Genomic DNA, 14,030 nt, shown 5'->3' with positions numbered 1-14,030 from the left:
TAGTTCAACATTTATTTCCTGTTACTTCTGGACCATGACGGTGGGCCAGCCTTTAATGTTTAACTGAGTGGAATATGTTGAATATGTTTTACCAAAATGTTGGCTATATGTTAAGGAGTTTTCAGGTTGTGACAGTGCACTGCAACATGTTTGTTGATCTTGTTTATTTATTATTTTGATATTATTTATTTAGACATGAATGTATAATTTATTTTATTTTATTTTGTAATGGTTTTTCAGTTGATTACCCTGAACATATAATTCAACAGCTAAAAAGTTCAAATTATTATTTGTATTTGTTTTAAAGTAAAATAAATGGATGTTTTCAAAGTCAATGAATAATCGCATTTAATAATCGCAATTACAATTATTGACCCAAATAATCGAGATTATGATTTTTGCCATAATCGAGCAGCCCTACCTCAGGCTACTTCTGTCCTTAAACAATCATTTAACCATAACGTCCTCCAGCCTCTCTCCATCTTCCTCTAGATGTTGTGGACCGCTCCACTGTCTCCTCACACTGATGCCCTGTGATTGTAGCTCTCCAGGCTGCTTCCTGCCAGCCCGTATATAAATATATGTCTTTATATAAATATATGTCTTTATATAAATATATGTCTATATATAAATAACAGTCCAGCAGTCTGCCGTTTAAAAAGCCTCAGACACTCAGCAACACTGGCCTTCACAGCCTCTCATTTCCTCTCAATGCGCTGCTACTGTTCAAAGAGCTGTTTCACTCAGTTATAAGGACTAATGACGGGTTGTGTTTGTGTGAGTCTTACTGAACAAAGCCGAAGCGGTCGATGACTTTGTACAAGCGGAAGTTGGTGTCCTCCCAGGGCTCAACGGTGGCCTCCTTCCCCTGAGACCAAGGAGAGAGGGGGAGGTGAATAAGATGTATATGCACTATGAATGTAACATAAAGATTTACAGAAAGGAAACAGGCAATAATTTCTATTAATAACCCATTTCAGATCTGTGTGTCAGTACGAATATACCCAAGGGGATCCAAGCAGGCTTACTATAATCACGTGATACCCCTTGAAGAAAAACACGTTTTGTAATGGATACTGTACTCATTTCATATCATGATACCATTCCACTATGCTATTACTACGACTAATGTACTTACTACTTTACTTATAGTATATTTTTTTGTCATATGATCTGCCTCGTCTACTTTCCATTTTATCATTTTAAAAAGCTAATTTAAAACCTTAAATAAGAAAAAAACAAGTTAAGATGTACTTCTAGATGTATAAAAAACACTGTAAACACCAACGTCTCACTTATAAATTAGGGAGTAAATAACCTGGATGTGAGAGTACAAATATATAAAACTGAATATGGTTGCCTATGCAAAAAAAAAAAAAAAAGATAGTTCAAAAAGACAAATAATAATAATAATACAGGAACTGAGTTTGGGGATTTTCAATGCAAATCAGCTCTTTGAAGACGTCCTGATGAAGATATGATGGACAATTTTGAGAATTGTATATAAATTGATGAGTCAACTCATCCAAAAATTAATCAAAAATGTTTTGAATCATGTGTTACAGCCCTGTGGTTTGTCTGACCCTGGTGGCGTGCTGAAAAAAACCGGAAAATGTACTTCTGATTGAGCTCCAAATGACATGCCACCCACGTTCTTCAGGGGCAGAGAATCACGTTTTGATTGGCTGATACTTCAGGAGCACGACTCCCGCGCCCTTGTGAGAGTGTGTCAGCTCAACAGTGTGTTTATGAGACACAGAGAAACCGTGTGCGTGCGTGTGTGTGTGTGTGTGTGTGTGTGTGTGTGTGTGTGTGTGAGAGCAGATATTAACAGGTGTGAAATTAAGTGCCAGACACCCACCTGCGTCACCGTCTGACTGCGGGCCACAGAAAGAGCAGCTCTAGTTAATTCACCATCATGGACCAATGACAGAAAAAAGCCCAATAAGAGTGTGTGAGTGTGTGAAGACGGATTATGTATAGGGAAGAGCAGGGGGAAAAGAATAATGAGAGAATCAAGGTCAAGAAATGTAAGAGAATCACTGACAAGCCCACACAATTCTAGCCTTGTTGTCAGTTGTGGTTCCTATAATGCTTTTAGGAATGTAAACAGGAAGTATAATGTGTTTTTTTTTTTAAACCTTTAGGGCTTTTTATATACACATATTATTATATTATGTAAAGAACAATTGTGTTGCAATCTTATGTTTCATCAATTGATACAGGAAAGAAACCCCTCAAACTTAGGATTCCCTTTCATATACTTAGATTTGCATTTATGGGAGTACAATTAGCTAATGTTAAATCAATGTTTTGTAGAGCCTAAATGTGTGACTTGAGATGGATTTGAGCCTTTAGACTTTCCGAATCCCAAAGATGACATTTATTTAAAAAGTGTGCCATGGATCAATTTCCTAAAGCGACAAACAATTACACGATTAATTCCCAGCAAGTTGACAGTGAATTCCCAAGATCTATCCCAGTCTCTAAAAGTCAAAGGGGAAGTTTTGTTTAGTATAAAAAGGCTTGAAAAAGCAATACATCTCCATATTCAAGAGGTGGAAACAGCCTTTTCTTACAGCCGCTAGTCGATTAATGGCTGAGGCAGTACTTCACAAACTGCTACTGAAACTTTAAACATGTCTGCCACTGACTTTCCTACAAACATATAACGTACACAGCAACAGAGACAGAAGTGCGGTTTCACAAGTCAGTCTGACGGGCAGATGTTGAGGTGAGACATTTCTAAATTCATCTCCTGCATCAGCAGAAACACACCAGCTAAATAACACATCCATGAAGGATAAAAAGGCGTCAGTGTTTCATTCCTCCTCCTCACACTCAAATAAAGAACCTGACATCATCCAGCTGACATTTATCTGTTCTCTCTCTGCTGTAGAATCAATGTGAGGGTGAATTAGAGCTGCAATGTGACGGCTCAGCGTTCCCGTGTGTCAGAGATCTGATCGGCTGCTCCTTTTACTCACTGTTCAGGATTTCTGCAGTTTATTAACAGATTCATAACAATACATACATTACTTTGTTCTCCTCCTGACTCCATATCATAAAGCAGTTCTCCTTCTAACAGCCTCTCAGAGGCCAAATTATTTTTATGTTCTCATATTGTTTTATTTAAATCCTTTTTTAGAAGTTAAACTGTTCAACATTTCACATAAATAAGCAAAGACTCGAAAGAAAGTCTGCAAACATGCTTTTATTCACATTTTCTCCTCTGGTAACCCCATTCAAACTCTCACATTTACCTTTTTGGATGAATTGATGAATATTAAATGTATTGCTCTTGCAATTGTATTATTTCAACTTTATTTATCATAAGTTTGATCATTTTATGATCTCTATTGTTTGTATTTTATTGTATTTTTCTAATACCTTTAGTATACCTTTTAGAGCTATTTGATATGCAGACACACTTTAACTACAAATATTGTCTTCAAATGTTTTGATATTGTTAATGTCTCCTTTATATTATTATTTTATATAATTGTTAAGGGATAAGAGGACCAGGGAAATATGTAGTTAATTGCATGTGAATGTAAAAGTGTTCGCTTATTGTAAATGCCAATAAACTTGAACTTAGACCAACAATGTATAAGGAAGCATGTTGGAATATTTATTAGATCGCTCTTGCCTTCATTTTCACACCAAGGTTTTTTTGGATCCTATAATGTTTGTGATCAATCTATTGATTGAATGTATGGGAGAAGAAACACACAACAGTCAGTAAACAGGAACAAAACGCTTCATTCCTGCTCTTTCTGCAGAGAGGAGACATCATTTTTAATATCTACATAAACGCTGAGTGTTTGGTCGCCTTGATAACCGACTTCATTAAACTCCTCCTAACACACACAGCGAAAACGACACTGATTTAGCTCTGATTGTGAGTCATTGTGCCACACACACACACACACACACACACACACACACACACACACACACACACACACACACACACACACACACACACACACACACACACACACACACACACACACACACACACACACACACACACACACACACACACACACACACACACACACACACACACACACACACACACACACACACACACACACACACTCATCATCATCTGCGCTCTCCATGGTCTCTTCACTCCTAATGAGGCACCGTAATTATGCAGCCTGCTGGACTAAATTAAAAAGACTAATTTACAAACCGAACGGGGTGGGCTGCTTCCACTGATACCACCGGCCGTAAAATAGAGGTGTCATTCAGGACACACGCACGCGCGCACACACACACACACACACACACACACACACACACACACACACACACACACACACACACACACACACACACACACACACACACACACACACACACACACACACACACACACACACACACACACACACACACACACACACACACACACACACACACACACACACACACACACACACACACACACACACACACACACACACACACACACACACGTAATTTACCTTTAATACATGTCTTCAAGACCTTATCAACACTTCGCAATATAAAAGTAACCTCATTACGTTCCGTTACTTTTAGATTTCTTCAATATCAAATGTAATCCAAATAAATACAGGTCAAAATAAATATTACTTTTACTTTGTGAGTGTTTTATGTCAGACAACAGAAAAATGGAACCTTAGAAAATAATAAACTAAGATATGTTGTATGAAAAGTGTGTCCCCTGCGCGTCGATGTTCCTCTTAAAAGTACTAAAGCAGAACTATATGTAGCATAACAAAGAAACACTCAAGTTAAGTATATCAAAACAGTAGGTAAGCACAATACTTTAGTACTTGAATAATACTGATATATATTCCACCACTGTGAGTAAGAAAAATGAAGAAAATAGAAAGCGAAAAAAAAAAAAAATTATAATTATAAAAAGAAACAGAAAAAAAGGGGGAAAAAAACAAAATGTCACCCAACGTTTTTTTGGATAACGTATGCTTACTGCTGGGAGTGTTTAACATACCTTGTCATATTTGGCGACTATCTCGGCGCGCTCCTGGGCGAGTTTCACCGACGCATCCTGGTCAGACGCTGCAGGGCAAACAGAGGAGGCAAGGAAAGATGAATGCGTGTCGACAAGTTCAAATAAAAACAGCTGTGTCCAACAGCGATCACACTAGTGTTGATGTTTATATCGGCATGTAATGTGAGCATAACAATGTGATATGTAACATTTGGCAAGTTAGTTATTCACTGCTTCAAAATATTTTCTTGAACAACTTTTCTTTATAATATAAGAGTTCTGTTTTTCTACATTTCTATACGTGCATGCAGAATTTTCATAAGTGTCGTCAAATAGAAAGTAAAATCTCTACTATTTACAGTTTAGGTTTTACCTACACATTCTTTTTCAATAGTTAGTGACCAAAATATTAGGTTTCAAACCGTCAGTGTCTTCAAATTCACAGATGCGTCTTTCACAGTAAACGACTGACAAGAAAAAGCTAGTACGCTATATTAGCATTCATCTCAAAGTAGATATATGAGTGTCCTTTGATGATTTGAAGTGTTTGTCAAGAGAAAAGTGATTGGATCGCCAAAATGAATGATTGACTGACATTTTAACAGACATTTTCACCACTGAACCCACATAGCTAATGTCAGCATGACCAAAACACGATTAAAACCTCAACAACTAGGGTGCATGGACGCAGACAAGTAGCCTCACTAAAACAGCAGTAAAATGAAGTATTTATTGTTGAAGTTTGGTTAAACAAAACTGCCCCCCTTCTTGTAAGAGGTGTTAAAACTGTTGTTGCTTCTCTCTACACACACACACACACACACACACACACACACACACACACACACACACACACACACACACACACACACACACACACACACACACACACACACACACACACACACACACACACACACACACACACACACACACACACACACACACACACACACACACACACACACACACACACACACACACACACACACACACACACACACACACACACACACACACACACACACACACTATTCTATCATCACGGTCACGCTTTGTGTTACTTCCTCTCAGAGCTGACGTGGACAACACACACTTCAAAACCCAGCCAGAGAAAAGCCAGCGTGTCAGCTGACCTCAACTGAGGAGAATAATGTGTGTGTGTGTCTGTGTGTGACCTCCTTTAAACGGACAGCTGTTGTGACAGAGAGACGTCACACACACGGGCACAGAAAGCTTTTGTGTGTTCGCCGAGGCACATTGTGCGAGTGTTAATGTGTTTATCGTCTGATAGCACACTCACCTCTAAATAAGCATTTCCCACGCACATGCACACACACTTCCTGATACAGCCAACCGTGAGAGGCTCTAAACATCGGATGTGTGTGAATAAAGATGGCACACACCTTATTAAGTGGGGTCATGTTGTGTTGATGTTAAGTTTAGAGTGCGGCACCTAGTAATGGAGGAGGCGGATAATGAATCATACAAACACTGCATCAGAAAGTACGAGCTGAAACAAGCCGGCACAAACACCCTGCAGGAGAGAATAGAACAGATTGATGCAGATGTTCCTGCAATATTACAGGACTGTTGACCAATATTCTGCCTCACTACTAATCTGTCTTTCATAGAGCTGCTGCTATTACTCCTTTCATTGATTGGTCAATTATTTTTGATTAAAAGAAATTGCAGTTCTCATTCATAACACTCCGTTCGATGTCTCACTATGGGATGCGCCTCATCGCGGAGCAAACAGAAGCATCAATCTCATTACGCCAATCCTGATTGGCCGGTGATTCTTGACGTCAACGTCAGGGGAAATCACCCCCTATAAGTAGCCTGCGCCACGACGCATGCGTCATTCAAACACCTCTTCTCGCTTCAGAGCACATCTCTAATGGTAGCCGGGCAAGCTTAACAGTCCACAGACTGAACCCAAAGCTAATTTCGGTCGACGGGCGTTAGCCGGCTACCCTATTCTCTCTCAGAAGAAGTACCATAGTCAACCTCGCCGAATTCTTCCTCTGGAAGTAAGGTAATATTTTGACTTGCAAGTTAGCAACACACCAGTTGCTAGCTTGTGCTTTTTTCCCTCACTGCCGACACCACGGTAGCGAGGACGTTTTTTATTCCTACCGAGGATGGGCCCGTCACCGAGCAGGAACCCCACGCTGCCAGCAAAAAACAGACCGATTCCATTCGACCATGACGGAACGGGCCTACAAAGCTGCAGCGTTGTCCGCCAGAGCTCTGAACGTTTCCTCGATGCTAACCGCGTACCAAGCGGAGCTCTGTGAGGATCTGTCGAGCGATTCTGGACCAGCCACTCTGGACGAGATAGCCGCGGTCACAGACATTTGTCTCCGTGTCCAACGCTGCGCCGTCCAGGCCACGGGCAAAGTGATGGGATCATGGTGGTGCAGGAAAGAGCTAGATGGCTCAACCTCACCAACCTCCCGGACGGGGATAAAGAAGATGTGCTGGATATGCCCATCGTTCCCGAGGGAATTTTCGGCTCCGCTCTCGCTTCCATGCAGAGGAGGTGCGAGTCGAAAAAGAAGGAAGACGAGGCCCTCCACCTCTGTCTCCCTCGAAGGGTCCAGCCGCTGCCTCCGCAACAGCGACCCTTCGCCCAAGCTGCTCCGAACCCTGCTGGATCTAGAGTACCAGATCAGCAGAGGTCGCAGCCCGCCCCGAGTCCCCAGCCCAGGCAGGAGACGAGGGCGAGTTGGTCTAGAAAATCTCCGGTCCCGGCTGCAGCCCAGGCGCAGCCAACCCAGAATTTCGGCCAGCAATCAAGGAGGAAGAAGCGAGCGGCATGACAGCCCCTCCTTCTCCCCCCTGTGACAGAGCTGGAAGTTCCTTCTCCGGCTCGAATTGTGTTCCCGCTGCCTCGAGAGATGCCTCAACGCCATCCTCAAGTCCGCACAAAACACATGTCACATCATTATTGTTTGAATAAACCATTTTTCGCTGACGCATCCAGGCTTCGGCCAAGGGCGCAGCTCAAAAAAATGAAAAGAAAAACAATAAACAGTCCGTTAACCATAAATCCCCTTCTGAGAGCAGCTACGGCCTCTCTCAAAAGGCGGATAATAAACGGGTCTGTGAAGGCACCACCGCCACGCGCATGCGCAGTGCCGGTTGGGGCTTTAAGGGCACTACCGCCACGTGCGCACGCAGTGCCGGCTAGAGCTGTAAAGAACGGCCCGTCAATCCTTTCCCTTTCGAGAGCAGCTACGGCATCTCTCAAAGGACGGATTATTGACGGGTCCGTGAAGCCACCGCCACGTGCATGCGCAGTAACGGTGGGGACTGTTGAAATGGGGTACCACCGTGTTCAGACACTAGAGGGCCCCATGACACAACAAACAGAGTCTCAGAGGGGAAGAGACGTGACATCTCCACTGGCTCTAAGGAGCACACAGTGGAAGATGCTCACAACATCTGCTTGGGTTTTCAAGACAGGAACACGGGTTACAGGCTCCAATTCGCTGTCACCCCCCCTCGTTTCTCGGGCATTTTGTATTCACAAGCCCGGGGAGAGTCAGCCCATATTCTAGAGAGAGAGATCCTCTCACTTCTAGAAAAGAGAGCTATATCTGTTGTACCTGCCGAGCAGAGTCAGAGTGGTTTTTATTCCAAGTACTTCCTCGTCCCCAAACGAGGAGGGAACGGAATCCGGCCAATACTGGATTTGAGGGCTCTGAACAGATATCTAAAAAGATATAAATTCAGAATGCTCACTCACACATCTCTGCTGCGTCTCGTGCAACAAGATGATTGGTTTACATCAGTCGACCTGAAAGATGCGTATTTCCACGTCCCAGTATATTATCCACACAGGAAATATCTGAGATTCGCATTTCAGGGGATCTGTTACGAATACAGAGTACTTCCCTTTGGTCTGTCTCTCAGTCCAAGGGTGTTTGTACGATGTACGGAAGCCGCGATAGCCCCGTTAAGACAACAGGGTATTCGCTTGGCGACCTACCTGGACGACTGGCTGCTTCTTGCACAGTCGGAGCACGAGGCTATTACGCAGACAAATGTTCTCGTAAAGCACCTGCTCAACCTGGGTTTCATAATAAACACAGAGAAGAGCATGTTGTGCCCCGCGCAGACTATACTCTTCCTAGGGTTACGCCTGAACTCGGTGCCCTTTTCAGCTCGCCTGTCAGCGGAAAGAGTGAAAGCTTTCAGAGCTTGTCTCGCTTTATTCCAGCGTCGCAAACATGTTCTCTTCAGAACATGCCTGCGGTTGATGGGGCTCATGGCGTCAGCCATCCTGGTCGTACGACTAGGACGCTTACACATGAGGGAGTTTCAGCGCTGGGTAGCCGCCTTAAAACTAAACCCCGCGCGTCATGGCGCGCGGAGGGTAATGGTTACTGTGAAATGCGTAACGGCACTGCGCCACTGGCTGCACCCGACTTTTCTAGTACGGGGCGTGCCTATGGGTGCTGTCCTTTCACGGAGGGTGGTCACCACAGACGCATGTCTGACAGGTTGGGGAGGTATTTATGAAGGCCGCTCGGCGAGGGGTCTCTGGAGTAGAGACCTCCAGCGGGCACACATAAATTACCTGGAGCTTTTAGCGGTGTGCCTCACCCTAAAGCACTTCCTGCCTTTTCTCAGAGGACACCATGTCCTCGTGAGGACAGACAATACGACGACAATATCGTATATAAACCGCCATGGGGGTTTGCGTTCTCTCCAGTTACACATGCTGGCACGCAAACTGATCCTATGGAGCAGCGGGCGTCTCCTCTCCCTGAGAGCGACGCACGTACCGGGTGTGTCGAACCTCGGGGCAGATCTGCTGTCCAGAGGTACACCACTTTATGCAGACTGGACTTTACATCCAAGGATTGTGAGCCAGCTGTGGGTGCGTATGGCAGAGCCACGGTGGATCTGTTCGCATCAAGAGAAAATGCTCAGTGTCAGCTGTTCTTTTCGATGCGCGACCTAAACGCACCGTTAGGCGTGGACGCACTCGCACACGTTTGGCCTTCGCCTACGCGTTCCCACCCTTGGCTCTGATTCCCCAGACTCTGGCAAGAGTGAGGGAACAACGCCACACACTTATTCTGATAGCTCCGCACTGGCCAGCTATGTACTGGCTGGCGGAGATTTATCAGCTGCTGTGCGGGCAGCCATGGCGGCCACTACTGTCCCAGGCGGGGGGTGAGTTTTTTCACCCACACCCAGAGCGCTTGGCCTTATGGGCCTGGCCCGTGGGTGGTACAACCTGAATATAGTGAGACTCCCTCATAGGGTGTTAACACTATTCAGAGTGCGAGAGATTCCTACACCAGGTCTCTCTAACATAGTGCTGTTACTGACCCTGGCTTCCGCCAGGCGAGCCAGTAATGTTTTCAGACACTGTCTGTACATGTACCCAATGGATATTGAGACATTTCCTCAGCCGCTGGGTCCCTACGGGGAACAGCAGCGGGATTTGCTGTGTCCAGTTTGTGCTTACGCACCTGTATGGACAGACCAGGGGTGTTTGTCATAATGACCAACTCCTGGTGTCCTGGGCTAACCCTTAAAGGGGGGCAAGCCGGTTACTAAGCAACGGCTCTCCCACTGTCGTGTGGAGGCTATTGCTTTGAGACCCTTACGAGTCAGAGTTTGCAGGCACCTTCGGGTCCGCGAGCTCTTTCAAATCAGGGTCTGGCTGCATCCTGGGCTCTGTCCAGGATGTCTCCCATCCAAGACATCTGTGCAGCGGCAAGCGGGTCTTCGCCGCTCACTATTGTCTGCTTTTACAGGCTGGGCGTATCCGCTCCAAGCGTGGCCCGAGCAGTGCTGGGCACCTTGTTGAGTCGGGACTCCACCTGTTAAATTCCGGTTGGTCGGTGGTCTTCGAGATAAGCTCGTCTGGCAATACGGGAGCTACAATATCCCATAGTGAGACATCGAACGGAGTGTTATGAATGAGAACTATAGGTTACTTACGTAACCCCAGCGCTCAGAGTAACATGAAGTGAGATGTCTCACCAGACGGCCCTCCTTGCTATGGTGAAGCGAGAAGAGGTGCTTATTTTGAATGACGCATGCGTCGTGGCGCAGGCTACTTATAGGGGGTGATTTCCCCTGACGTTGACGTCAAGAATCACCGGCCAATCAGGATTGGCGTAATGAGATTGATGCTTCCGTTTGCTCCGCGATGAGGCGCATCCCATAGTGAGACATCTCACTTCATGTTACTCCGAGTACTGGGGTTACGTAAGTAACCTATAGTTTTTAGCATCTGACACAGTGAGATTTCCTGGTTCTCTCAGTGCTGCTCAAATGTTCAAACATAAATCCTATTTATTCCCAATTGGGATCATATCTTCTTTTAATACATATGTGGTCACATGCATATGAAACAAAATAGCAAGTAGTCGCTTTATTTGTCGCAAGTGTTTTCACCTGCTTTTTTGCACAAGAGGTGCCATTTCAAATCCAATGGCAGTATTTGCACAAGCAACGCAAAAATCCATTTGACATGTCAGTCGGAAAACATTTTGACTTTGAATCACTTTGAAAGTGAAGCGCTACAGGTCTGACCTAGTAAGTATGCCTTTGTTTTCAAATACAGTACAAATGAATAAGCATGGCTTCTTTGCTCCAAAAGGGAGCAACACAAACAAAACTGGAGCCATGGAAAGATGCAGAATGTAGGCTTGACTGTTCAAAAACCGTTCTGTCAAATTACCAATCTTTACTCCCTTCATCATGCACATAAATCATTGTTATATTCTACTCGACTTAAGACACTGATAAACATAATAATCTCAAACTCCTGGATTTCCCAAAACTTCCTCTCAGGGTCCGACGAGGTCCGACGGGAGGAATTCCAAACCGCTCTGAACAAACATACTCCTTATTGAGCCGGCTGGCATTTTAATGACAGGATGGTGTGTGTGTGTGTGTGCGTGCGTGCGTGCGTGTGTGTGCGTGTGTGTGTGTCAGTGAAAGGCATGTCGCTGTGGGCTGCAAGAGCACACACATTGGTATAAAACACTGGGGGTGGGGGGCAAATAAACAAATACAGTAAAGCCCTTTTCTGCTGGGAATCCCTTCCCAAGGGGCCCCTGGGTTCCCATAGAGAGAGGAAAGGAATTGTGGAGGAAATGGGATGCAGTTTCAAGCCTCAACTTTGAACCCCTCTCAGCCCTATTAGTATTCCACAGGAGCCCCACTCGAGCTGAATGCAATTAGAGCCCTTTTCATGCTTCAAGGATCACATTGGCATCCGTGGCGGAGATTATGGGGTGTGTTTGTTTTCATCTGTGGCCGAAGACGTCTCGTAGTGGTCCACAGAGCAATAGCTATTTGTAGGAGAGCCCCAGTGAGTTAAAGTTAACAGGGGGTTTGATTTGAGTGGCTCAGGAGGTGTTTAAAATAATGTGCCCTAAAGAGGACACGAGAGGTTCAAATTGATGGGAAGATTAAAAGAAGATGGACATTTTCTCAGTAAATTGGGTACTTTTTTTTTCATTTCACGGAGAGTAAGCTTTTCCACAGTTAATCCTAGTTTAAGAAGCATTCATTTTCCCAATAAACATTACATTCAAATGACAAGGAAACATAAATATTCTTTACTTACATGGAAATATGTCAATTATTGCATGGGCTTCCATTACATGTTGTGCAAACACACAAGGTACACAGCGGCGGGTTGATCATATTGACTTTGGATATTGAAATTGGTTTGACCAAATTAAATGTTTGATCAAATACGTCTTATGAACCAACAGATTAATCGAGTAAATAGTCCCCAGAATGATCTTTTCTTAAAGTCCTTAACTTGAAGGTCAATCAAAGCGCAACATTTTTCCATTGGTAAAAACACTTCTTTCCGCCCAGTGATCCCCTGCATTTGAATGGGTTCTACATTGGCCCGTATGCTGCACACTTCCACCAAGGCTCATGAAAATCAATACATACATGTGTCCATAATCCTGCTGTCTGACAAACAAAACCTACAAACCACATTGAAAACATAATGGCAAAGGCTGTTTGAAACCTCTCAAACCACTCAGTTCTACACACTGCAGATACAACGAGTAATCAAACACAACCAATGCAACACTATCATATTCTTGTCTTCGCATTTGACCAAATCTTCAGTTGCAAGTAAACGAAGAAAAAAAAGAAAAGGAAATATGTGTCGGATGAGACATATCACGGTCCAATCTGATTCTGCTGGCGACCACTACAGTACAGGCTGTGTGACAGGAAGTGTTGTGGGGTGGATTTGAGTGTTTGTTCCTCATCTTTATTGCAACAAACAACACGACGAGAATAATCCCAGCCCTCCTCATTTCCTCTGCTCTCCTGAAGCCTCTCTGGGCTGCAGTAATGAGAACTCTCTGTTCTTTATGTTAAGGAGTCATTACAGCTCTTTGCTCCCCTGCAACCGTCATGTTCTCGCCCTCTCATAGACGCTAAAAAAGAGGAATAATTATAACAGTAATAATAGTGAAGAGGCTGGTAGGAGATCTCACCTAGGTCAGCTTATTATGAGCTCACGTAACATGCAGGAGAAATCCAAGTGAACACGAAGAAATCATCATTGTATGCGAGGATTTCTTAATAGCATGTCCCTTGTGACATTTAACAAGCATATGTCAAGCGTAGTCAATATACATCTTCGTTTTAAACTGAATTACACAGATTTCTATTCCTCTCTGACCAGGCTCACTATGCTTAAACTGAGACTTGTGTGCATGTTTAATGCAAGGACTATCCACTTCTGCATAGATTTGTATCAGGTTTCTATCAAATCTGTGTGTATTAGAAATAGTAGAACAACTGTTGATTCTTGCTGTTTGGAAGTGCAGTGATGCCATAGTCTACAACATATAGTTATATTATTGTTTAAAGAGTTTCCCCTTGACAGTCATACATTCTACTTTACTGTAGTTTTTAAGAATGTAAGTGTAATTGAGATTCATTCTATTACAATACAGAATCTGAGGTGGACAACATGAATTGAAACTGTTTTAAATATGCTATTTAC

The 14,030-nt window shown here is 43.8% G+C and overlaps 1 protein-coding gene across 3 annotated transcripts in view; it reads right to left on the bottom strand.

Annotated features, from left to right (window-relative positions):
- Window positions 1-14,030, bottom strand: part of usp6nl (USP6 N-terminal like) — an 84,073-nt gene that overhangs the window by 21,702 nt on the left and 48,341 nt on the right. For all 3 annotated transcript variants that reach the window (XM_034112577.2, XM_034112575.2, XM_034112576.2), the window contains 2 exons: window positions 5,009-5,076; window positions 789-868 (listed from right to left, as the gene is read on the bottom strand). In XM_034112577.2, coding sequence (XP_033968468.1) covers window positions 789-868; window positions 5,009-5,076 — 148 coding nt within the window. The remainder of the gene's footprint in view (window positions 1-788; window positions 869-5,008; window positions 5,077-14,030) is intronic.

Source organism: Pseudochaenichthys georgianus, chromosome 23 (assembly GCF_902827115.2).
Source record: "Pseudochaenichthys georgianus chromosome 23, fPseGeo1.2, whole genome shotgun sequence".
Lineage (NCBI taxonomy): Eukaryota > Metazoa > Chordata > Actinopteri > Perciformes > Channichthyidae > Pseudochaenichthys > Pseudochaenichthys georgianus.
The sequence above is the reverse complement of the archived record's forward strand: the minus strand, read 5'-3'. Positions and strand labels throughout refer to the sequence as shown.